This window comes from Sarcophilus harrisii, chromosome 1 (genome assembly GCF_902635505.1).
Source record: "Sarcophilus harrisii chromosome 1, mSarHar1.11, whole genome shotgun sequence".
In the NCBI taxonomy this organism is placed as follows: Eukaryota; Metazoa; Chordata; class Mammalia; order Dasyuromorphia; family Dasyuridae; genus Sarcophilus; species Sarcophilus harrisii.
The window spans coordinates 700710877-700735220 of NC_045426.1; the positions used below are offsets into that span (position 1 = coordinate 700710877).

Genomic DNA, 24344 nt, shown 5'->3' on the forward strand with positions numbered 1-24344 from the left:
AAGCCTTACTTTGTCCTTTAGTGACAATGGCTCCTCGCTGCTCCTCATACCCAACACTCCCATTTCCCCTTCCCAGGCATCCCCATGCCTGGAACTATCTTCTTCTCATCTCCCATCTTCTTGCTTCCCTGGTCTCCTTCAACTCAAACTCCCACCTTCTTCAAAAAGCATTTCCTAGTCCTTCTTGCTGAGATTATCTCTGATTAAACTTTATGAGCAAAATTACAGACCACTTTTCACACAAATTAAGTCTGATCTAACCAATTGGAAAAATATTAAATGCTCTTGGATAGGGCGAGCAAATATAATAAAGATGACAATATTACCTAAACTAATCTATTTATTTAGTGCTATACCAATCAGACTCCCAAAAAACTATTTTAATGACCTAGAAAAAATAACAACAAAATTCATATGGAAAAACAAAAGGTCAAGAATTTCAAGGGAATTAATGAAAAAAAATCAAATGAAGGTGGCTTAGCTGTACCAGATCTAAAATTATATTATAGAGCAGCAGTTACCAAAACCATTTGGTATTGGCTAAGGAATAGATTAGTTGATCAGTGGAATAGGTTAGGTTCAAGGGATAAAACAGTCAACAAATATAGCAACCTAGTCTTTGACAAACCCAAAGATCCCAGCTTTTGGGATAAGAACTTACTGTTTGATAAAAATTGCTGGGAAAATTGGAAACTAATATGGCAGAAACTAGGCATTGATCCACACTTAACACCATACACCAAGATAAGGTCAAAATGGGTTCATGACCTAGGCATAAAGAATGAAATTATTAATAAATTAGAGGAACACAGGATAGTTTACCTCTCAGACCTGTGGAAGGGGAAGGTCTTTATGACCAAAGAAGAACTAGAGATCATTACTGATCACAAAATAGAAAATTTCGATTATACCAAACTGAAAAGTTTTTGTACAAACAAAACTAATGCAGACAAGATTAGAAGGGAAGCAATAAACTGGGAAAATATTTTTACAGTCAAAGGTTCTGATAAAGGCCTCATTTCCAAAATATATAGAGAATTAACTCTAATTTATAAAAAATCAAGCCATTCTCCAATTGAAAAATGGTCAAAGGATATGAACAGACAATTCTCAGATGAAGAAATTGAAACTATTTCTAGTCATATGAAAAGATGCTCCAAGTCATTATTAATCAGAGAAATGCAAATTAAGACAACTCTAAGATACCACTACACACCTGTCAGATTGGCTAAGATGACAGGAAAAAATAATGATGATTGTTGGAGGGGATGTGGGAAAACTGGGACATTGATGCATTGTTGGTGGAGTTGTGAACGAATCCAACCATTCTGGAGAGTAGTTTGGAACTATGCTCAAAAAGTTATCAAACTGTGCATACCCTTTGATCCAGCATTGTTACTACTGGGATTATATCCTAAAGAGATTATAAAGAAGGGAAAGGGACCAGTATGTGCACGAATGTTTGTGGCAGCCCTTTTTGTAGTGGCTAGAAACTGGAAACTGAATGGATGTCCATCAGTTGGAGAATGGCTGAATAAATTGTGGTATATGAATATTATGGAATATTACTGTTCTGTAAGAAATGACCAACAGGATGATTTCAGAAAGGCCTGGAGAGACTTACACGAACTGATGCTGAATGAAATGAGCAGGACCAGGAGATCATTATATACTTCAACAACAATACTATATGATGACCAGTTCTGATGGATCAGGCCATCCTCAGCAAGGAGATCAACCAAATCATTTCCAATGGAGCAGTAATGAACTGAACCAGCTACGCCCAGAGAAAGAACTCTGGGAGATGACTAAAAACCATTACATTGAATTCCCAATCCCTCTATTTATGCCCACCTGCATTTTTGATTTCCTTCACAAGCTAATTGTACAATATTTCAGAGTCTGATTCTTTTTGTACAGCAAAATAACGTTTTGGTCATGTATACTTATTGTGTATCTAATTTATATTTTAATGTACTTAACATCTACTGGTCATCCTGCCATCTGGGGGAGAGGGTAGGGGGTAAAAAAAAAAGAGATTATCTCTGATTTATCCATATATATTATCCTGTTTGTCTAGATATTTGTAGTCTTCTCCCTTGGACTATGAGTTCCTTGAGGTCTTTTGACGTTTTTTTGTATTTTTAAAAACTTTTCTGTGTATTCCTGGTATATAAGAGGTGCTTAATAAATGCTTATACCTATGTAGGTCTAGATATGGATATTTCAACAAGCATTGAAGGGGAGGGGGAAATTGGAACACAAGGTTTTTCAAGGGTCAGTGTAGAAAAAATTATCCTTGTATGTTTTGAAAATAAAAAACTTCAATAATAAAATTTTAAAAAAAATTAAATGATTATTGACTGACAGGGAAAAGTAAGTTAGAACTAGATTATTGTTAGGAAGGGCTTTAAATACCAAAGAAAAACCATATATTTGATCCTAGGGGAGGGTGTGCGGAAATTTGAAACACAAGGTTTTTCTAGGGTCAGTGTTGAAAAAATTATCCTTGCATGTGTTTTGAAAATAAAAACTTCAATAATACACTTTTAATTTTAAATTTATAAAAATTTAATATTTTAAAATTTAAAATTAAATTTTAGAAATTAAATTCTTGTTTACTGACAGGGAAAAGCAAGGTAGAACTAGATTATTGTTGTGAAAGGCTTTAAATGCCAAAGAAATACCACGTATTTGATCCTAGAAGTCATCATCTTAGTGCCTTATTTTATTGGCAAGTTTTCAAGTTATGCATCTTTGAGAAAGATTTTCCCAGGACTTTACAGGGGGCACTAAGGTCCATGACCAAGTTGAAGGTTCAAAAAATCTTGATTATTTAATGGAGAATTCTTGGAGTTGGGGATATATTTTTCTTTCCTTAAAATTTCCTTTCAAACCAAATCCCATAAGTACCAGGTATAAGCAAGCAGGCCCTCATATGACTTCTCCCATTAGGTGATTCTTTCATCAGAGTTGCCGGTCAGTTATCTGGGAGTGGAGGGACTTGGGGTCCGTTCCTAGCTTTGCCGCCCGCTCCCTTGTGATCCTGGGCAGTTGCGCCATCTCTTAGGCCTTGGCTCTCTCGTCTCCCCCAACCCCTCCTGTTACAGAGCATCTCAAAGCCCTAATTTTCTGCCTCCCTCCCCTCTCCTCAGTATGGCACGCCCGTGGTGAAATACGACAGGAACGGATTCAAAGCTCGACAACGGCAACTAATCCTTACAGAGAAAGCGCTGTACGTGGTGGAACTTGCTAAAATTAAGCAGAGAATAGACTATGAATCACTAAAAGGTAAACCTGGGCTGGGCTGGGGAGGACAACCTTCAAGAGAAAATCAGTCCATCATCCTGGACTGGCGATTGATCAGGACAGGCCTGCTGCCTGGCTCAGTGGGCCGGTGCTGTTCCCAGAGCTTTTAGGACAGGAGGACGTGTGAATGACGTAGAAAGATGCTGTAACCCAGAAAGATGCCATTCTACAAAAATAAAACATTTATTGGAACACAGCCTAGCCTACTACGGTTGGTGCTTAATCAATGCTTACTGACTTGATTTGGTTTTGGCTGGGTTCAATCACTAGCAAAAACACTCCTGCTTGGTTTCTTACTAGAACCAGGGTCCTTAAGCTGGGATTTGGGAATTTTAAAAAATATATTGATAAAAAAATCATATAGTTTTGATGGAAAATTAATCATCTAATATATTGATTTTCATATAAACCCTTTAAATTTATTCTTTAAAATCTAATACTATTTTGTTTTATGCATTTATTCACTAAACGAGCATTCATCAAGTGCCTTCTATGAGCTAAGCCATAATTAAAGAATACTCTGAGAAAGGGTCCACAGGATTTACCAGACTGCTCTGTGATACAAAAAAACTAATAATCCCCGATCTAGAAACATGTTTGGAGTCCAGTAGAAGCCGTGACGTTACCTTTGGATGTAGTTCCATCTCAAGCTCTCTAGCTGCTGCCATTCCTGATGATGTTGTGAAAAGAATGCAGGCCTTGGGGAGCTGGCGGTGAGGGGATTTTCATTCTGGGGTTTATCTAAAGGTATTTCCACCAGCAATCTGAATGATGGACTCTTTGTCATCCACGTCTTCCCAGAGGATAACAAACAGAAGGTATGAACCTATGCCTAATTTCTACTAAGCCGTGGATAGATAACTTTTTTTTTTTTTTTTTTTTTTTTTTTTTGTCATAGGACTGGTTTTCTGTAATTCTGATGGGTAAATAAATCCTCAGGAAATAAGGATGGAGGATGGAAGGGAAATTCAATTAATTTCTTATCCAAATACACTTTCAAACACTTCCCACTCTAACACAATCCAGATCGAGAGGTTTCACTCGAAGAGGGAGGAAGGAAGAAGGCTTTATGAAAATACGGCTGATAATGAAATAATTTTTAAATTCCATAAATCAGAAAACGTTCCTATCATTGCTGAAAATAATTTTCTTGTTTCTTACTAAAATTCGATTTATTAAGCACCTACTATGTGCCAGACACCTTGCTAAGCACTGGGAACTTTATTCTTGTTCAGTTGTGTCTGACACTTGTGAGTTTGGGAAAGATATTTCTTGGCAAAGATATTAGTTTGCCATTTCCTTGTCCAGCTCATTTTAAAGATGAGGAACTGAGACAATCAGGGTTAAGTGACTTGCCCCGCTAATAAGTGTCTGAGGTTGGATTTGAACTCAGGTTTTCCTGATTCCTGATCCCCATCCACTGCTCCACCACGTTGCCCAAGCACTGAGGGGGTCCACTGAAGAAAGACGGTGTCTGAACTCAAGGAACTTACAGTCTAAAGAGAAGCTTAGAATCAAATAAATTGAGGGGAAAACATAAAATTAGAAATCTCAGAAAAATTTAATATCAAAAAAATTTTGATACTTTTTATGATCTCTTTGTGGTCTGTTACCTGTTTGGCACAAACACGGACCTATCATGGAGATTTTCACAGGGAGAAGAGAGAATGGGGCATGGTCTCTGATCTGGATCCAGGAAAACCCAAGTTCAAATGTGACCTCAGATCCTTAATCTGTGATTCTATGTGATTCTGGGCAAGTCTCTTAATTTCTCCTTTGGTTTCCCCATTTATAAAATGAGCACCTACTTCCCTGTCGAGAGGACCCAATGTGATTATTTGTAAAACACTTTGCAAACTTAAAGCGATCATTATCATTATTAGGATTATTTCTTGAGCATGATTGGGGGGAAAGGGGAATGGTGCTTTTCAGGTCTCTCCCAACCCTGAGGCTTCAGCATTCTGACCAAATGCTCTGCAGGCTCTTTCGCCAATAATTTTGGGATGTTCCCCTCGTTCTTTTTAGGGTGATATAATTTTACTGTGTGAACGTATCTTTGAAACAGTGACGAAGCTCTCCATGGTGGCGAAGAAAGAGGGCCTAGTGCGGATTGTTCAAGGAAGGTAGGCCGAGTTGCTCTGTCCACGGACCCTTCCCTCTGAAGACCTCATCAGGCGGCTGACTTCCAGGGCCACTGTTGGGGTGTCCCAGGGAGACCCTGATGGGCAGCTCTTTGGGGCTGCTCTGGAAGGTTCACCGGGCCATCTAGGTGGAGATGAACCACCTCTCACCTGCTACTGCAGGTTTTGGTGGCTTGGGAGTGGGGGAATACAAAAAGGTGGCTCCTCATTAGAACCTCCTGAGAACAAACTCAGGGCATTATTTCCATCAGTCCTGAGCTCACCTCCTAAATCCTAAATAAAGCTAGTTTCCATTACATGGAAAGCTTGGATTCTTTGATCGATTTTTTTTTTTTTTTTATTCATCAGCTTGGCTTTAAGTAGGAGATAACTTCATCTTATCTTGGGTTTTTGCTCCCTCTAATGCTTCATTTAAATTTCACTTGATACCCTACAGGAAAAAGTTGCCATAGAGCAAAAAATATTCTTGGGTTAAGGTCAAGATTTCAAAAAGATAGTCCTCCTCCCCTACCTCTTTTACAACCCCCCTTTACAATCCTGGTTTTAATCTTTGAGGTTCCTGGTTCTTTTTGCCTTATTTTTTTCAATCCAACACACACAGCATAGAGGGTCAAGAAAATCTGGGCACTTCTTCAGCTGCTAGCTTTCCATCTTCCTTTCACATCTGACCGAGGAGGCTCATGGACAGTTAACAGCTGTCCTTATGGTCCAGCCGCCACATTAAAGCATCAGAGACCAAATATACTCTTTGATGAATCCCATTGAAAATGTTCTCGGACAACTTATCCCTACGTTCATATAACTGAGGAATTCTTGTTGAATTGTCTTTGATAATTATCTCTGATAATTCAATTTTGAATACAAAATTCTTTTGTATTTTAAAAAATACACGTGTGCTTTTAAAAAAAAAAGTTTTGTGCAAGTAAAACTGCCTTTGGATTCTAACAAGTTTATTATTACAACAAGGATGAATTTTAAGCAAAGTGTCATGGATTTTGATTGTGTACACTTTGTTAATTTTAATTTTTTGGGGGGGGTAAGGGGTGGAAACAGTGGGTGGTGGGTCTGTAATATATGCCTTTATTTGTAGTTTACAATTTTACATCAGTCTGGGAAAAGAAGGCACCATAATTTTCAACACTGGGCAGGAAGAGCAGATCTATAAAGACAAAGATGGACAATTAATAGTGGTGAGTGATAACGTCTGGGGAGGCTGACTATCAGGTACAACGGAGGCAAACCAGTAAGATCCAGCTGTTTGGGACTCTCCGGCTGTTGGTCTGAACCTGCTGAGAGCCCGAAAGATCAGGTTCTTCACTGGTCCAATCGGGTGCCTGCCCCACCTACTACCAAAGGGTGGGGGAGAATATAAGAATGACTGGTTTGAAAAGCTCGGTGTCTGGGGGAGGGAGGAAAGGAGGCTGGCGATGGCAGCGGGCCTTCACACACACCTCGGCGGGACGTTCTAGGAACGTTCACAGGAAGTGCTCACTGTGGTTACTTAATGACGAGCAGGAGCCAGCCACATCCATGATACGGGAAGCAGAGGGTAACAGAAAGAGCCCTGGTCCAAGACTAGAACCCTGTCTTCTGGTCTTGGGTTTGATAATTATTCAACACGTGTGACCCCTGACCCCTCTTCATCGGCAAAATGTAAATATACTTCCAACGGGTTGTGAAAAATGGTGAAATAAATGAGGGACGATAGTGTGGCTTGGCTAACCGTCTTCTCCACTGGGGCAGGGGGAAGTGATACGACCATTTCCCTCTTTTAACCGAGACTCCTTTCTCCCATAGGTGTCAGTCCCGATGAAATCCTGATATGGGCCATGTTGGACCATCAGGGGAAAAGAAACACGAGGGCTCCCGTTTGACAAGAGTTCCGAATTCATGCCATTCAAGGCTGAGGATATTCTTGAGGAGCCGAACATTCAGCTCTGTGCCTCCTATTTCAATGGGGCACAGTCACCTTCCACTAGATTAGACCCCCTCCACTCTAGCTAGTCTTTCCAAACAAAGCCTCTTGAATGTTTTCGCGGTACCTACTGCGCACTTGGCTTTCCCCTTCCCTCAAGTAAGTCTGGGGCCTGAAAAGTGCCTTCCAGCCCTCCTGCTGACTCCTCTCACTGGCAACCTCCAAAGAGAGACTGCTTCCATTGTGACCCGGGGAATGGCCAGCCCCGAGACTGGGATGGAGAGAGACCACGCTGGAAATGTGGGGTAGGGATGAGGCGGCTGAATACAGTCGGACAATTAGTAAGAGATTTTACAGAGCTGCAAACATGGAGTTTTAGGCTTTAAATAAATGGGGCCCAGAACACTTGAGGAGTTGCTTAAATAGCTCCTCTGAAGGCCATTTCTGGAGTCCCAGCTTTCAGTTGGAAGGCAGGGATTGTGTAAAATCTACCAAGGATGTCACAACATGGCTTTAGTACATTGGTGTTTTGAACCAAGGCTCCCAAACGGCCTTGCACTAAACCTCTCCCAGCCCCAAGGCCTCTGAGATATTAGAAAGCAGACCCTGGCTTCAATGGGCTCGAAACAGCTAGAAAACAGGGACCGGACAGCTGGATGTACAAGTACTTTATATCATTTTTATTCTGCATATATATTTATGTAGAGACAAATGCTTGTAACTCAAACACTGAATACGTCTAAAACAAAACAAAACACAAGCATTGTATGCATAGCTTTAAGGGGCCACACAATTAGTACAAGACATCTGAATGTGCGCAAGTGAGATTTTTGGTGACTAGTTAAAAGTGAACCTCGACAGGAAAGGATTTCACTATAACAACTCTACAGGAGTTGAATCTCGCCCATTCTCCCCTCCACAGTCCTGGTCCATGATGTGCCCGTGGCTCAGACGTGATCCACGAATGCTCAGGGTTGCAGGATCTGTCAGTTTTTTCCAAGGATACAGAAACATGTGTTAGAAAAGACTGGACGAAGAGCTAAAGTGACCATCGTGCTCCCACGTGGCTCATTAAGTCCACTCTTGCAGGCAGCGTGACGGCAACTGAATGTCTTGAGCACGGGATGCTGGTGGCCAGAACCATGTCTCCCGGAAACAGCAGTCGGGGTGATAAGAGCAGCAGTAACCGTGACCCCCAACTCTTTCAAAGCTGTGCGAAACTCATTAATTTTTGGAAATGTGCAATAAAAGGACTAAGTGTTGGGCTCATCTTTGACCTCTCTGAAGCAATCGACATCAATTTTTAGCCTTTTAAGAGTCGCTAGAAAAACAGCCGCCAGTCTGGCCAAATCTAGGATCTGGCTTCTCTTCCTTCCACTTGGGTTGTATCAGTCCCAACACACAGAGCTTAAGAAACGCTTCTTGAATTTTGTCAAGTGAGCATTGCTCGTTTTAAGGAACAAAAACATAAATTGGAGTTCAGTTTCAGGGGGGTGATGGAAAAACCCATCCCAGCTGGGAAGCAGACGGGTACCCCCTTTTGTGTCTGCCCCATCTGGATGGGAGAGATCTAACGGCAAACTCTCATTCAGGATGGTCAGTGAGCCAAATTCAAAGCAGCCCAAGTCCAATTGCGGAGGGAATAGCGAGATCTTGGAAAGGTCCAGACAGCTTCAAGAATTGGGGGATTCGCTTGGGGCTCACCAAGTGCATCTGTTCTAAGGACAGACTTGGGATGGCCATGGGCAAGGGTGGGAGGTTCTCATAGAACCATGATTTGTCTTTTTTGCCACAAAGGGCCAGAAATGGGTAAAATCAGTCACGACATGATAGAGGAAAGGAAATGTGTGGTTCCAGCATCACTGGGTTGGGCTACAGCTTTTTTCTTGGCGCCTTCTCAGCCAGGGGAAGACAGACTCAGGGTCCCTATGAGGTCACTTTGGGCAGTACACCATGTCAGCCTTGGAACCGTCTGGTCTTCCCCTAAGCTGAGCCATTCCTGTGGGTGTACGTAAGGGGGACCGCGCCGGATGGATAAAGCAACTTGTCAGAAACCTTGTCTCGACTGTGGAAATACTAAGAATTCCCAGGTTTTATTATGTGAATAAAAAATTCTAGATTAATAAAAATCTATCTTTGAAGACTAATTCATTGTACAGTTACTTCTCCAGTCCTACGGACCCATTCGTGGCCTAGCCACATTCATGATGCTTTGTCATTGTACAAAGTGAACCGATTCACGGTCAGCCCGTGGGCGCGGGGCTTGTCCCGAGCTCCCCAGGGGTCTCAGAGGAGAGGATTTCGGGGGGAAGCTTAGACCTCAATCACACAAAGTTCTTTCACTTTTAGGGAAAAGATCTTTGCAGGGGCCAGACTGACTGAATCAGGAACACTTTGCATAAAGCCCCGATCTCAGCCTTAGGCTGATGAAAACATGGAGAGGCTCAGAGAGGCCCCAACTGATCTGCTGCTCTCTCCAGGCTCGGGAACGGTAACAGAGGACAACGTAACAGTGTTTAAAACCCCGCTCCCAGGCCCAGCCCGCTGAGAGCGTATGGCTTAAGTCACAGAAGCCACTGGGGGCACAAAGCGACTCACACAAACACCTCGTCAGGTCACGGTTGGACTTGCCACAACGAATGCTTTGGTATCGACTCCGGCGTCCCCTCGGGCCTGTTCTTCCACTCACATCCTGGGTCTCCCCCTCAGAGTCCACGTCGCCTCCCGTTCCCTCGTGGCAGAGACAGTGGGGAGGTAGCTGCTATGGCCCCTTGCACACACACCCACGTACCCACAGCCAAGGGGGCTCCGGGACCCCCGAGCCAGACTCAGTCACACAAACACATCCTTTCTATATTCTCTGAAAGTGGTGGGAGGAGACACTTCCAGTCTGTGGAATGAGAGCAGCCAGAACCACCTGGGACAACTGGGAGCTGCAGCCCCGTGGATGAGGACCAGGACCCCGATAGGGGCAAGTAAAGGCAGAAGTTTGGGGCTGGATTTGGGTCATGGTGGGCAGGACATAAACATCCCTTTGAGCATCCATTTCTTTGTCAGCAAAATGGGACTACCTGATAGTCAGTCACATTCTTCCCTGGCAGGGTGGGGAAAAGAAAATGCTACAGAAAGATGAGTTCTGAGGGGAGGGTGTCCCCCTGGGAGAGTCTGAGCTTCTCTTTGGAGCCCCTGCCCGGGGGTGGGGGGAGGAGAGGGCCACAGAAATCAGCTCTGTGACAACCCTGACTCAGAAAGACCCTCTGCGGTCTGCGCCTCTCAGGGGTACAGGGGGAGGGGGAAGGGCAGAAGCCAAAGTGCTGCTGGAAAGAGAGCCGGCCTCAGAGCCAGCAAAGACTCAAGCCCGAGGCCTGGCCCCCGCAGGAGGGCAACCAAGCGCTTGGTGACGAAGGCAATTCTAGGAAAGCTGATGGCCGACAAGTGCTGACTGGTAGTGGGAGAGCAGCCAACCCAGGAGCTCCCAAGACTGGCGAAGCCTCAGGCCTCCCCCTCTCCCTCGCTGGGTCCCGTGGCTCCCTCAAGGCAGGGAAAGGAGAAGTGGAGAATACAGCCGGACACTGGGGACCCCTTGGCCCAATGACCAGCTGCTGTCCCGTGTGACGTGGATCAACCTGAGGGGGACCAGGGGCCATCGGCCACATAGGGCCGAGCCCCCCCAACGTGCAGGACCGAGACAAGGAGCTCGTGGTGCTTCAGGAGGCCCCCGGGGACCCTTTGGGGTCCAGATGCCCCCTGCTGTGTCCTTACACTAGGAGACTCGTTTCCTTGGCCATAAGATGCACGTGATTGCTCTAAGAAAACTCCCCTCCAGAAGGGTTTGGGATTTTTGCCTTTTGGCCGTGGAAATCCTGCATGAGGCACGTGGGGATTCTCCCTTGGGAGGGGCAGGGCCTTGGGGTAAGCTAAAGGCTGCGCTCTGCCACTGGGGGGGCCCAGCCCGGCGCAGGGTGGCCTCAGGGCCAGACCTCCGTGGCACGGGTGGCCGAAGCACAGGACGGAGCCACCTGGGTCAGGGCTGGGCCCCGGGACCCCCACAAATAAATACTGAAAACCAAAGTTCTTCCTCCTGAGAACCCCCCGCCCCCGACTCGTTCATGTTCAGGGAAAGAGGGAAAATGAGGGACGTGGCCTGAGCAGTGCCAGGGGCTGCGTCCCTGCGACAGAACCAGTCACCTTGCCAGGAAATATCAAAATAACCACCTGCTTTGTTACAAAATACCGTCCCCGCCTGGATGCTCCGCACGCGGCCTGGATGCTCGGGGCAGGCTCTGCGAGCGGCCCAGTGGGCTGCCGCTCTGCTCACTGGTGCAGGTGGGCCCGGTCATCGGGGCGCTTGATGTGGATCCGGCGCACCCGCTCAATCCTCTCGCGCTCCTCGTCCTCGTCCAGGTGGTGCGAGCGGCCGGCAGCGCCCCCCGTGGCCTCCAAAAGGGCATTGTCGGGGCCACGGCCATCCTGAGCCTCATACAGCAAAATATTCAGGGTCTCTTCGTAAATGCGGGCCTCTGGGAACTCCACCTGCATTCCCAGAAAAGAGGATCAGTCCCTCAAACCCCAACTCTCCATCCCCATCCCCCCAGGCTTGGCTGTGACAGGCCACTGGAGCTGCTCGGGGGGCCTCCCCTTCTCCTCGGCCACAAACCAAAGGGATGAGGTTGGTGTGGGGGCGGGGAGGGGGCACCCACCCCCCGAGCAAGCACGCAGTGCAGGGAGCAGGTCATGGCGCTGAGAGATTCAGGGGTGTCTGAGAGGGCGCCATGAGCTGATGCCAAGCAAGGACAGGAACACGGCAAGGCTCCCGGTAATGCAGAGCTGCAGCGCGGAGTGCAGAGGTGGGGGGCTGTGAGGAGGGGGTATCAGCAGGAAACAATGCCCTCAAGAAGACCCCGACCACAAACAAGTCAGTCAAGCTCCCTGAGCCTCAGCTGACTCTCCTGTAGTAACAGGACCCACCCCTCAAGGGGCACGCAGGGAATGGGAAGCCACAGCAGTGTCGGCACCCTCAGCCCATCCCCCACACACTCCAAAAGAACTTCTAAACCCACTCAGGACATGATGATTTGGGGTCTTCCTCTAGTCTGGGGCCTGCAGGGAAGGGGCCCGAAGATGGGGCCACAAAGACCGAACCAAGGAACGTTGACGCTTTGGAGCCCCAGTGCCCGGCCTAACAGACGGGGGACGGGCGATTGCCTGAATGTAGGGAAGCACAGTGACTGCAGGGAGCGGGACTAAACCTGTGCTCCCACGCTGCTTTCTGGGGGGCAGCTTTTCCCACAACTACTGGGAAGTGAACAGTGCTGGTCAGTACCCAGAATCCTCTGCTTCCCAGAAACGGATGGGAGGCCCTGCTCCCGGTGGGCCTGACCTGCTCCTGGGGAGGGGGAGGGGACCAAAGAGGCCTCAGCTGCTGACAGAGAGGGGGCTGGCTGGGCGCCAGGCACCCCTAGCAGGGAGCGCTGCTGTCCCCCCTCCCCCCCTCACTGTGCAGATGAAGGGGCTGTGAGCGATGGAGGCTCTTTCCCCCTTTCTCAGTTCTTTCCTTCTCCATTTCCCCCTCTCTCCCCCATGTCTCTCTGTCTCCCCTCTCTGTCTCTGTTTCTGTCCCCTCCCTCGGGCCTGAGGCTCCCCTTGACCTGAGCGGGAGCCCTCTCCCTCCCTCCGGCGCGGGCCAGTCCTAAGGGACAGGTGACCCGGGTGGCACCGAAGCTGGGAGGGCCGCAGGCGCCCGGCCCGGGTCACTACCTTGGTCTGCTTCTTCTCCGTGGCGTAGACGATGGAGGTGCAGCAGACCTCTGCGATCTTCCGGCCCTGCCCATAAAAGGACCAGCAGCAGATCTCGTCACCAATGACGTCCTTGATGAACAGGACCCTCCCGTTGAAGCGCAGCGACAGCTTGTCAAACAGCTCGATGTTCTTCAGCATGTTGTCATCAGAATTGCTGCAAGTCAGAGGCCCACATGGTGAAGCGCGCCCAGGAACCGCGGCCGGGGCGGGCGCAGCGCGGTGAGCCGCAGAACCTTCTCAGACCCCAGACGGAGCCACGGACAGCCCGGCCAGGTACGGGGAGGAGCAAGCTCAGAGAAGTCTCCACCTGGCCTGGGGCCTGCGGCCATCGCTGGGTCCGAGTCCAGTCCCCGTGAGAGCAGAAAGGCTCAAAGAGAAGGCAGCCGAGTGCTCCTAGGGAAGCCCCCACTGTGTTCCCTGCTCAGAAGGTGCCAGCAAGGCCTGGGGGACTCGGCAGGATGCCCGGGGAAGGCTCAGCTTGGCCAGCACTCGACAGTCGAGCACCTCCTGTGCCCCGGGCAGAGAGAACCAGGGGGACCTGCCTCCCTTCCCTGTGGCCCGTGGCCCACCCACCAGTCCTTGCTGCTCACAATCTTGCAGAATGGGGCAGGGGAGACAATCAGGCAGAACATCTGGGGTACACAAGGGCCCCCTGGGTTGGGTCTTCCCTTAGAACAGAAGCAGTCCCACCTTCGGGCTGTTGCCCCCCCACCCCACCCCCACGCCTGGACCCAGTGCAAGGGCCGTCCCTCTAAGTCCCCGCTGTGGCTTCTCCGGGGGTGCCCTTAGTACTCCAGCCCCCCAGGGGGAGCCCCTGAGGCAGTTCAGGTCTGACTAAGCAGGGCCCCTGGCTCTTGGGGTGCTGGGGGGTCTCCTTTTAGCAGGAGCCTTGCTTCCCCCAGCCCGGCCTCACCTGGTGTAGGAGTACTTGTTGTTGCTTCTGTTGTAGAGCAACTTCACGGCTGGCTGCAGGGAGGAAAGAAAGCACCCCGTGAGCGGACGGAGCGGCTGTGGCCGGGTCAGGGAGGAGGCGGAGCAGGAACACCAGGAGGGGACAGACGTGAGCCTGATCCTCCCCTCAGGGCTGTGGAGCTGTGCCCCTGGACAGGTGATGTCACCTGAGCCCGCCTCAGTCCCCAACTCCACAATGGGGACCACCATGGCAGACCCCCCCTTGAGCCCCCACCTTGTTGGACGTGGCAATCAGCTTCTGTTCTTCCTTGGAGGAGGTGATCACAGGGACTTTGCAGAAAGGTTCATACGAGTCTTTGTTCTGCTGGGACAAGATGTGCCCTCAGTCCAGGGGTCTGCCCAGAGGCAGCCCCTCCCACGATGGTCCAGCCCGGGGAGGAGCCTGGGCCCCTTCAAGATGCCGGCCCCAATGGTGGGCAAAGGAGCTCTCTATTCCCTGGGTGGTTGCAGTGCAGGGTGACGGCCTGGCCCCACCGTGACCGGGCCTGGCCCTGGAGGGCTCGCTGTTCTGAGACCCTCCTGCAGGGAGACGCGGGCCTGGGGCAGGGAGCAGGGAAGTCCCAGGGTGATCCCGGGGGGGAACCTCTTCTGCCACCTGGGAGGCCCCTCCAGGAAGGAGAACCCACAGCAGCCCTGGCTTCGGGACCCCCCCCCCCAGGGGAAGCTGGCTGGCCCCTTCCCCTTGGGGCTCTGGCCCCCACTGGCCCTGCAGCATCCCCCCAAGCAGAATCAGGCTCCCCCCCGGGATGTGGAAGAGGGAGGAATGCTAGAGACTCCGAGAAGCTCAGGGAGGGCTGACCTCCATCTCAGGCAAATTCCCAGAGGACAGGACCCGGCTCCTGCCCATTCCTGGATTCTCAGTGCCAGGCAGAGCCCGGCAAACAGCAGGCGCTCACTATTTACTAAACTCAAGAGGGCCTGGGGTCTGACTGTGCTCCTGACTCCCGAGGGGGGGGGTCCTTCGCTCACCCAGGAAGGCCCAGTCAAGGGGCCCGGGGTGGCAGGCGGGCAGTGCCAGGGGGAGGGGAAGGCCGGGCACCTACCTGCAAGGCCGCCAGGCACTCATCCACCAGGCCCTGGACCAGGTAGTACTTGGCCTCGGCCAGCAGCTCCTCCACCTCCCGGCGGCTCTCGGGCAGCGGGACGGCCCCGTCCCGGAGGTAGTTGAGGATCGTGCCAAAGTGCTTCCCACAGCGGTCGATGAGGATCCAACCTGCACCAGGAGGGCGAGAAGGGAGCCATGAGGACGGGGCCAACGTGCCCGAGACGCCGTCCTCCTGACTGCTGAGGGGCCGCCACGTGGGTGCCTGGGCCCCGCCGCTCCAGCACCGGAGAGCCGCCGTTTGTTCCTCTGGAATCGCCCAGTGAGAGGCAGACGCCCAGGAACGATAAAGCCCCTCAAGCGCAGGACCGAGCCCAGCAGGGGGGGAGGGGCTCAGGACCCCTGCCAGCTCTGCCACGGTGCCCACCAAGCCCCCCAGAGCCAGGCTCATCGGTCCTCCCATGGCACTCCCAATCCCAAGTGCTCCCCCGTCCCTTCCCTGCCCTTCCTGAAGGGTATCTCCATCTCCACAGAGCCAAGGGCTCATTCTGAAGTCGGGGCCCAGGGCCCTCTGTGGAGACCCCAAAGAGGCTCTGATGACATCAGAATCCTTAGGCGACGGCCTGCTGAGCGGGGCGGAGAGAGCGGGCTGTGCCTGAGGCTCGGCCCAACGGCATTACTCGGGGCCGAGCTCCCCAGGCCGCCCCTCACACTGTCCTGCTCCCTTGCTCCCTGTCCCTGGCAGAGCCCTGGCTCTGGGCCCCACGGGTGCCCCTGCTGTCAGACCCATGCCCTCCTCCACCTCAGGAGGGCGCTCTTCCCCAGCAGCTGGCACCGGAGCCTTTGAGGTCTGTTTGTGAAGCCCTGGGGTCCCCAAGCTCTATTACTGCACATGGCCACCCCCGCTGAGCGCGCACAAACAGCGCAGACACGCCGGGCACCCGTGGCCGGACACAGAGGAAGGCAGACGGCTTCGCCAGGCGCCCACAGGAAAGAGAACAGGCAAGGACCCGTCAGTGTCCCCTTTCCCTCTGTCAAGGGGGACAACAAGGGAAGACCCTGGGCTCAGGCCGAGTCCTGCCAGGCGGTTCAGAACCGGACTGGAACAGCAAGGCTGGAGTGCATGTATGAGCCGAGCACCGGGGCGAGTGGGCTAGCGAGTGCACGGTCCTGGCTTTGGGAGCTCACAGCCCCCTGGGCAAGAGAACAGGCAAGGACCCCTGTGCTCCAACCGCGCCCCTGTGGTGGCAGCCGCGCCCCGGGAGGTGCAGAGCCAGAGCACTGACGGCGGCCAACGGAGCAAGACTGCAGCCTGGAGAAGGCTGAGGAGACCCCATCCAGGGGAAGCCACCGAGGAGCTTCCTCGCCGGCTGCCACCCGGGCAGGAGGACGTGGCCTCAAAGCAGCGGGCAGCACACAGGGCAGGGGCCGCCAGCTCTCTGCCTCCCAACATCGGGCATCTCCAAGCATGGCTTGGGTGGGTCTCCTTGGTGTCAGGGAGGGGGGAGTCCCTGGGCACCGCCCCCCCACGCCCTCTTAGCTTCGGCTCCCTCACCCAGCTGGGGTGAAAGGCCATCCCTGGGGGTCCGGCCGGGGCATCTCTCTGGACCTCCCTCCCACTCAGCGCCTTCTCGAGCGCCCCCTGACTCCCACAGCCAGGACGCATCAGGGGCAGAGCCGGGATCCAGCTCTTCTCAGCTGCAAGGCCGGGTCCGCTTCCTCCGTGGCAGCTTCTGGGCTCAAGGACCTACGGCCCTACCCTTCGTTCACTTCCCCGAAGGGAGCGCGTGCCCACTTTCCACAGGGAAAACTTTGTCTTGAGAGGAGATAAGGACTCAGAGCCAGGCCCAGCCAAAGCTCCACAAGGCTCTTCTGGGCCCGTCTCCAACCCTCGAGGGCCCTTCTGAGCCTGCGGCACTCTGGGGGGGGGGGGGCTGTGGGGTGAGCTCTGGCCACCTGCTCTCCCCCCGTGCCCCCCAGGGTAAGCCCCCCCCGTTCGTTGCCGTTCCTTCCCCCCCCCCCCTTCCCCCACTGCCAGGTCTGCGGGGCCGACTCCTAGCATATGAACAGGCAGTGGGAGGTCAGGCTGTCAGGCAGGCTCTGGCCCAAGAATTCGTCAGGAAATGCTTGTGGTGAGGGAGTCATATTTTGGACAAATAAGGGAAGAGGAGGCTCTGGCTCCTGCCCCGTGGCTCCCACCAGTGTCCTTCTGACTGAGAACATCCCCGAGGGCTTGTGGAGACCCCTCCCCCAAAGCCCCAGGCTCAGCCTGGGAAGAGCTGATTAAGCCCCACCCCCTGGGCCCTGCCCTGCCCCGGGGCACTCGCTCTCTCCCTGGAGGAGGCCCTGGGTTGGGCAGGAGAAATGGGATGTGCAGAAGGTCCCCGGGCAGGGCCAGAGACAACGCCTGTGCTCAGGTGGACCGGGAGGACCCCCTGCTGAAACTCCAGATCTCCCTCAGAACGAGGCTGTAAACGCCCCAAGGTTTAAAAGTCACTTCAGAAGCAAGATCCTGAGACAGCAGGGGCTGTGGCCCCCATTTTCAGATGAGGAAACTGAGGCTAGACCACAGCCCCACTTCGGTGTCTCCACAGAGCTGCAAAGAAAAGCGGCCCCTGCTGAGATGCCACCATCATCCAAGTGTGTGAAAGGAGGAGGAGCCGAGTCAGAGACGCTGCCCCTGCTAGGAGACCTTCCTGAGTTGCCTCCCCAAGATCCTTTGGGGCAGATGCTCCCCTCCTCCCGCCTGTTCTCTCTTCACTCTCCCAGAGACTCCTGGGGGTCTCCGGGCCCAGCTCTGGCCCTGCCTACAAGATGCTCCCCTCAACCTCAGGGATCCCTAGCCCTGGGGGGGTGAGGGCGTGCTCCTGGAGGCGGATCCCAGGCCCCACAGACCCCCAGGACGGCCTCTCTGAACAACGCGCAGCCGGTGGTACCGGACACAGATGCTGCTGCCGGGCTGGTGCCAGGCCCTTCCCGAACGTGGGGCCATCTGCAGGCAGAGCAGGGGGGGACCCCCAGGGAAGGGCTTTGTCCAGCAGCACTCATGGACCACCTAGTCAGGGTCACCTCGTGCTTGGGGCTTACTCGGCCCCCACCCCCCAGACCCCCTGAGTGTCCCTCAGCCACTTCCCAGCCCACGGGGGCCTTTGCCAGGCTGGGGATGCCCGGGGGCAGGCTCGTGCTGGGCCCACAAGGCCAGGTGGGGAGCTCCTCGGCAGGATTCTCCTCCGGGTCTCCATCAAGCCCCCCGCTGAGCGCCCTCCTCCTCAGGCACAGAGGGGCCATTCCCGGCCCCACTCCTTCTCTTCTGGGCCTGATGGCTTTCCTCCTCTCCCAGAGAGTCCCTGACAACCTAATGACCCCCCAGCCTTTACCCTCCTGACAGGTGGGGGGCGACCCGAGGGCGCCACAGATCCCGGGGCGCCGAGAGGGAAGCCGATCACTCCCGCAGCCGTCTGGGCTCCTGCCTGAGCTCGGATCAGGTGCCGGGGGGACCGTCTGCCCTGACAGCTGCGTCCGGGGCTATTTTGGAAGGTGGCAGCCTGGGCCTCATGGGGGAGGGGAGGGCCTGAAGGATGCCCATCACGGAGCCCCCAGACCCGGCCATGCTCCTCCTCCCCTCAACCCTCCCACAACCTCCCACTGCTGGATTTGGGACTTCTGCAAATAATCCCCGTGGGCCCTCCCCGACCTCACTTCCTGGGGGAAAAGTCCTGGAATGGGCAGTCTGTGCCACCCCCGGGGGCTAAATGCCAACTCCTTTCAGCAAGTGAGGTCACCTGACAGTGAGGAGGCAGGTGCCCAAAGCTCCAGAGCCACGGTGCCGCGCGTCCCCTGCCCCCCCCCCCCACCCCGAGCTCCACAAATGCCCAGAGAGGACCAGAGCCACCGGTGCCAGGAGGGCCATGGCCTCTGGGAGGGAGAGGAGGCTTAGGGGGAACTAGCCTGGGGTTCAGCTGGGGAAAGCTTGGGGGTGAACCCGTCACCCCAAGAAGCCAACACTCACTGTGGGCCTCGTGGCAGCTCTGGGGAGTCTGTGCCAGGCGGGCACAGAGACAGACCAGAGACTGGGGGTGACGCCCTGGGAGCAGGGAAAGGCTGAGAACCCAGCAGGGGGGAAGGGGGGGCAGGAAGGGGAGTGGATTCAGGCAGGCCCAGGCTGCAGGGAGGTAGAGGAGGCAGGGTCTGCCACGGGGGTAGGCAAAGGCAGCTTAGTGTAAACTGAAGTCCCCAGAGTGGCCCCCGGACTCCAGGCCTGGGGGTCTTTGCGCTGCCCGAGAGGGGTCTGGCCTTCTCTGGGCCCCAATGGCTCCCCACGCGGCCGACCCAACAAGCTTTCGGGGGGGCCCCACGGGCCTGGCAACCCCCTCTGGCAGGGCCCTGAGGCTGCCACTGCGTGGGGAAGCCAGGCCCCTTCCCTTGCTTCCTTCACGGACCCCCCCCCCCCCCAAGTCTGGCTCTCTTCCTGCCTCCCCCTCCCCCAGGGTGGGGCCGCCTTATCAGATCAGGCTCATTTCCTCCCCAGGCTATTCTCCCCTTTCCACAAAGACTCCCATGTGGGCTGGACTGCCTGGCAGAGCTGAGCCCCCCCCCCCCCAATGCCCGGCGGCTCTGGATAAGCACAGAGTGGGCAGGTGCAGGGGTCGCGGCTGGCGGCGGCCCCTCCGCTTCTGGCCCGGGCAAGTCCCTGGCCGCCCATTCTCCAGAACCCCAGACAAACACTCCAGGGCCCTGGACCTAGGGACGGCCGGGAAGGCCCCCAGCCCTTTCAGGGGTTCACAAAAGTCTCCCCTCCCCGTGGTGCTGCCGAGGGAGCAGCCAGGCTTGGGGGGCACAGGCACAGAGCCGGGGGGCAAGGCTGAGGGCCCCGGGCCACGGCTAGGCAGGAGGAAGGCCCATGTCCAAGCCCCCCGGCCCTTGGCCAAGAGCGGCACCTGCAGCCACGAGCTCCCGGTCTGCTGGGGGACACAATGCAAGGAAGCCCTCACAAGGAGGGGTTCAGGAAGGGCCCCCCCCGAGGTGGGCGGCGGCTACGTGCTGGGCAGGGCGACGGGCTCAGGGCAGCGAGGACAAAGTGACCAGTGGCCATGGGGAAAGGGAGAGCAGATGCTGGGCCTGGGGGCGCCCAGGCAGAGGGGGTGGCACGTGGTGGGCACAAAGGGGAATGGAGCCTAGGCTGGCGAGGGTCCCCTGGGGCACAGGACTACCTTGGAAGGGGCAGGACCCGGGGGACTTCTCAAGAGAGGGAAAGGAATTGTGGGGCCCCTGCTGGGAACTCTCCTGGTGGGCACCCAGGGGCACCTGGAGGGGAAAGCCTGGGAACGAGGACTCAATGGGACGGTCATTCAGGGAAAGGGGACAAGGAGGCAAAGCGGGGGATCAGCCGAGTACCCGGGGAGGGGAGGGCGTCTGGGACCCCAGGGGTGCCTCTTGGGGGCATTTCCCAGGCCGTCCAGCAGGCTGTGGGGTGGGGGTGGGAGGGACAGATGGAGCTGGAGGTCCTCCAGGGGAGGTCATGGAAACACCAGCAAACAAGCACTTATTAAGCTCCTCGGGAAGGCGGCCCAGGCGGGAGGGGAATCTCACGGGATTTCAGAAGGGGGCGAGTAATCCCGGGGGAGGCCTCAGTGCCTTTCTCAGGACAACGAGGGAAGGGGCAGCCGCACACATGGCAGAGGGTCAGAAAGATGAGGACGGAAGAAGGGCCATGTAAAAACCAATGGGAACCTCGGAGAGAAAAGTGGGGGGCCCCGAAGCTGCAGGGCAGGGAGCGTGCAGGAGGCAGGGGATGTTGGCAGCTCCTTTGGGGGGTCCGGGGGAGGTGGGTGCAGGACAATGGCTGCGGGGTAGAAGGTTTGGGGGATCCTGGGCCTGGCATGTGGCCAAGGAAAGGGGGGATGGGCAGGACCCAAGAGCAGGAGGAGAAGGGAAGGAAGAGGGTCAAGGGCCGAGGCGTGCTCTGGCTTTGGCGGGAGCCCCCACTTTGTCTGAGATGGGAACAAAGGAGGAGGAAATGGGCAGCGGCGCGGCAGGGCGTGGAGACCCGGCACAGGGGCCCTGCCAAGAGCAGAGGGGGAGAGGCTGGGGCACCAGGAAGAGGAGGGGCCCCCAAGGAACAGCACGGCCTGGCAATGGGGGGGCCGGGGAGGCCAGGGGGATGAAAGCTGACCGGAGGCAAGCTGCTGCCGGCCCTCCTGCTGGCCCAGCACTGCTCTGGCCCCCCACGTGTGGCCCTGTCCCACACAGAACCCCATCCTGGAGCCCCCCGAGCGTGCCGGGAAGCAGAGCCCCCCGAGCGTGCCGGGAAGCAGAGCCCCCCCCCCCCCGCCCACCTCCACTCCCCCCCTCCAGGGTCTCACCTTCACTGTCGGTGAGCACCTCCATGCGCCCGCTGAACATGGCCTTCAGCATGGTGTCCTGCTTGGTGAGGGTCTGCATGGTGGTGTAGTAGAGGGCCCCCCCCACGTTGAGCTTCACGTACTTGGAGCTGGGGCTGGTCCCCTTGAAGGACGTGGTCCGGGTGGCCGCCGCTGGCACTGCTGAGCTCACCACACTTTCTCCCGACATCTCTTCCTGTCAGAGGCGGGCACACAGTCACACGCCAGCCTCGCCAGGCAGGCCCCGCCAGGGGCCCAGAACTTGCAGGGGGCTGGGCGGGCCGTGTGCCCTGGGACCCGCCTTCCCACAAAACAAGTGTCCTGATGGGGGTGATTCCTGCTGCGGCCCTGGAGGACTGGGGACTTCTCCCACCCCCTGCAGTGACAGACGCACTCAGAAATGAAGGAGCGTGGGAGACCCATGGGGACCCAGGGAGACCCAGGCCGCCATTCCCAATGCCGCTGCTCCAGAACCCTGCAATCCCGGAGAGAGCCGCACCACAGCCCCGCTCCTCCCTTTCCTACAGAGGGGCTGCTCTCCGGCCCTCAGTTTCTCTACCTGTAAAATGGGGGTGGGGCCAGGACTTGCCAGCTCCCTCCTTCTAAACCCTTGGACCCCGTCACAGCCAGTCTCCTGAGGGCTAGGTGCTCCCCAGCCAAGCTCACTTATTGCCTTGTCCTGGCGCGAAGAGCCAGGGAGCCAGCTTGGGGCCTGGCACCAGGGGCTGGGCAGAGGCCCCCTGGATGCCCCCTAGGTGCCAACACGGGTGCTCTGGAGACTGAGAGGGTCTCCCTGCCTCCTCTGGGATCCCGAATAGCCCAGAAATGACCCCTTGTTGGGCCGTGTCCCTCCTCAGAACCAATGAATCCATCAACTATGGAGCGCCTGATGCTTCAGGGGAAAAATCTCTGTTCCTGGGGGGCTCCTCCCCTCCCCCTGGGGCAGGGACGGTGTAAGAAACACATGTAAAAACAAGCAGGCTCACGCCGTCAGTGGGAACAAAGGGGCTCAGCATTTGGGGGGGCCGGGGGCCCATGCTGGGCCCCTCCAAGGTCAGGGTAAGGAGCTGGGCCTGGCTGAGAGTGCCAGAGGAAGGACGCCTCCCCTTCGGGCACCAGGGAGCGGGGCTGGGAGGGCAGCCGGAGCCGTGTTGAGGGAAGCGCTGGGGGACAGGTGCCCCGGCGGGGACGGCGGCTGGCTAAGGGCGACTCTGGGACCTCCTCAGCAGCTCCATCACAGCCGAAGGCCCCAGCATCGGGCCGCAGCCTCCCCTGCTTTTGGGTGTGAGACTGCCCGTCCCTGTGGCTGGGCCCCGGCCCAGGCCCTCTCCCGCCATGGCCACAAAGGCCTCTGGGCACTGGGCTGCCCTCTGGCGCCCACGTCCTTCAAGCAGCTTTTCCCGCCTCTGCAGGAGCTGGGGAGACTCGGGCCTGGCCCCGGGCAAGTTGTCGGCCCCCCTTCAGTCTCTGAGGGGCCAAGGGGAGCTTCGCTTTGTCTCCCATTTCCCCAGCACGGAGCAGGCCCATCAGATGCGCTGAACATAAATCCTCTGCTCAGCACCTGCACCTCGGCGACCCCTGGGAGGAGCAGGAGCCGCGCCCGAGCTCTGCCAGCCTGGGGTCCCTTGGTGCCCACCACACGACCCATAACTCGGGGGGGGGGTCGTCACCTTTCTAACTTGGGATTGACAGGGGCACAGAACGGGGCAGGTCAGGAATGAGAGGGCCCTCAAGACATCTGACTTGACAGGTGGGGAAACTGAGGCCTAAGAGGAGAGTGACAACTGCCCAACTGGATGTCCTGGGGGCGGCTCCACCTGCACATAAGCCCCCCCCCCAACCTCCCGGCCCCTTTCATGGCCACCTTTGTCAAGGCTCCCCGCCTCCCACGCGGACCAGAGCCTCCCACGCCCTCTCCTTGCTCTGCTCCTTCCTTCAGGGGATTTCCCCTAAATCTTGGGGCGTCACACACAGAGCACCCCGGTCACTGCAGGGTCAAACATAGCACTTCTGTCTCGCCTTCCATGCTCTTCCCAATCTGGCACCTTCTTCCCTTCCTAACCCCGCCCCCTCCAGCTGCCCCTGCAGGTCCGCTAGGTGCCCAGCATGCGCCCCTCCCCCAGGGCCGTGAGGGCGGGGGCTGCGGCACTCAGGAAGCCGGGCTCCCGGGGACCGAGCGGGAGGAGGAGCGGGGCTCTCCGGCACCTGTGCCGGTCTGAGGGCGGGGCAGCGCCCCCACTGCCCCCCCTCCCAGCGCAAGGCGGGGCTCTGACTTGCCCTGCTCGCTATTTGACGAGTGCGGTGTGAGGAGCGCCAAGGGCCCTCCCCGGCCAGACCCGAGTAGCCCCCGGGACCCCTCTCCCTCCGGGCCGTCCCTGCTCCCGGGAAGCCCCGCCCCCTCCCCCCCCCCCCCCCGGCCCTCCGCCGCGCCCGCAGCTTCCTCCCCGCCCGCCCGGCATCTTCGGGGCGTGGGCGCAGGGGCGCGGCGCCCTCCGGGGGCGCTTCCCCCCCCCCCGCCCCGCGCCTCCGCTCGAGGCGCCCCCCCGCGGCCCGGCCCTCCTCCCGGGCCCCCTCGGCCCTCGCCTCCCCGGCCCGGCCCGGCCTTCGCTCACCATGAAAAGCCCGAGGACGCCGGAGCCGCCGAGCCGGGACCGGGGCAGCTAGGAAAGAGTTGGCGCAGGCGCACGGGGCCGCGCCGGGGCGAGCTGGGGCGGGGCAGAACGGGGCGGGGCCGCGACTTCCGCTCCAAGGACCGCCCCCGCTTCCGCCCCGCAAGGTGCGCCGGC

General features: G+C 55.8%; 2 protein-coding genes across 4 annotated transcripts in view; one reads left to right on the forward strand and one right to left on the reverse strand.

Annotated features, from left to right (window-relative positions):
- Window positions 1–7539, forward strand: part of MYO1H (myosin IH) — a 49188-nt gene extending 41649 nt beyond the window's left edge. Inside the window, exons 27-30 of one of the 2 annotated variants that reach the window (XM_031948778.1) lie at window positions 3156–3291; window positions 4057–4127; window positions 5335–5432; window positions 6541–7539. In XM_031948778.1, coding sequence (XP_031804638.1) covers window positions 3156–3291; window positions 4057–4127; window positions 5335–5432; window positions 6541–6667 — 432 coding nt within the window. In that variant the 3' untranslated portion in view covers window positions 6668–7539. Of the gene's footprint in view, window positions 1–3155; window positions 3292–4056; window positions 4128–5334; window positions 5897–6540 lie in introns of those variants that run through there. The other variant, XM_031948777.1, reaches the window with a different exon arrangement.
- A 485-nt stretch (window positions 7540–8024) lies between these two features.
- KCTD10 (potassium channel tetramerization domain containing 10) lies at window positions 8025–24251 on the reverse strand. 2 transcript variants are annotated; one of them, XM_031948779.1, is made up of 7 exons: window positions 24171–24251; window positions 21541–21754; window positions 15180–15349; window positions 14351–14440; window positions 14078–14130; window positions 13123–13318; window positions 8025–11898 (listed from the first exon to the last, which is right to left on the reverse strand). In XM_031948779.1, the coding sequence occupies exons 1-7, from the start codon at window positions 24171–24173 to the stop codon at window positions 11680–11682; spliced, it is 945 nt and encodes a 314-aa protein (XP_031804639.1). In that variant the 5' UTR covers window positions 24174–24251; the 3' UTR covers window positions 8025–11679. The 2 variants fall into 2 exon arrangements, with proteins under 2 accessions (XP_031804639.1, XP_031804641.1); XM_031948781.1 differs by having other exon boundaries at window positions 14351–14437; window positions 24171–24250.
- Between the last annotated feature and the right edge of the window lie 93 nt (window positions 24252–24344).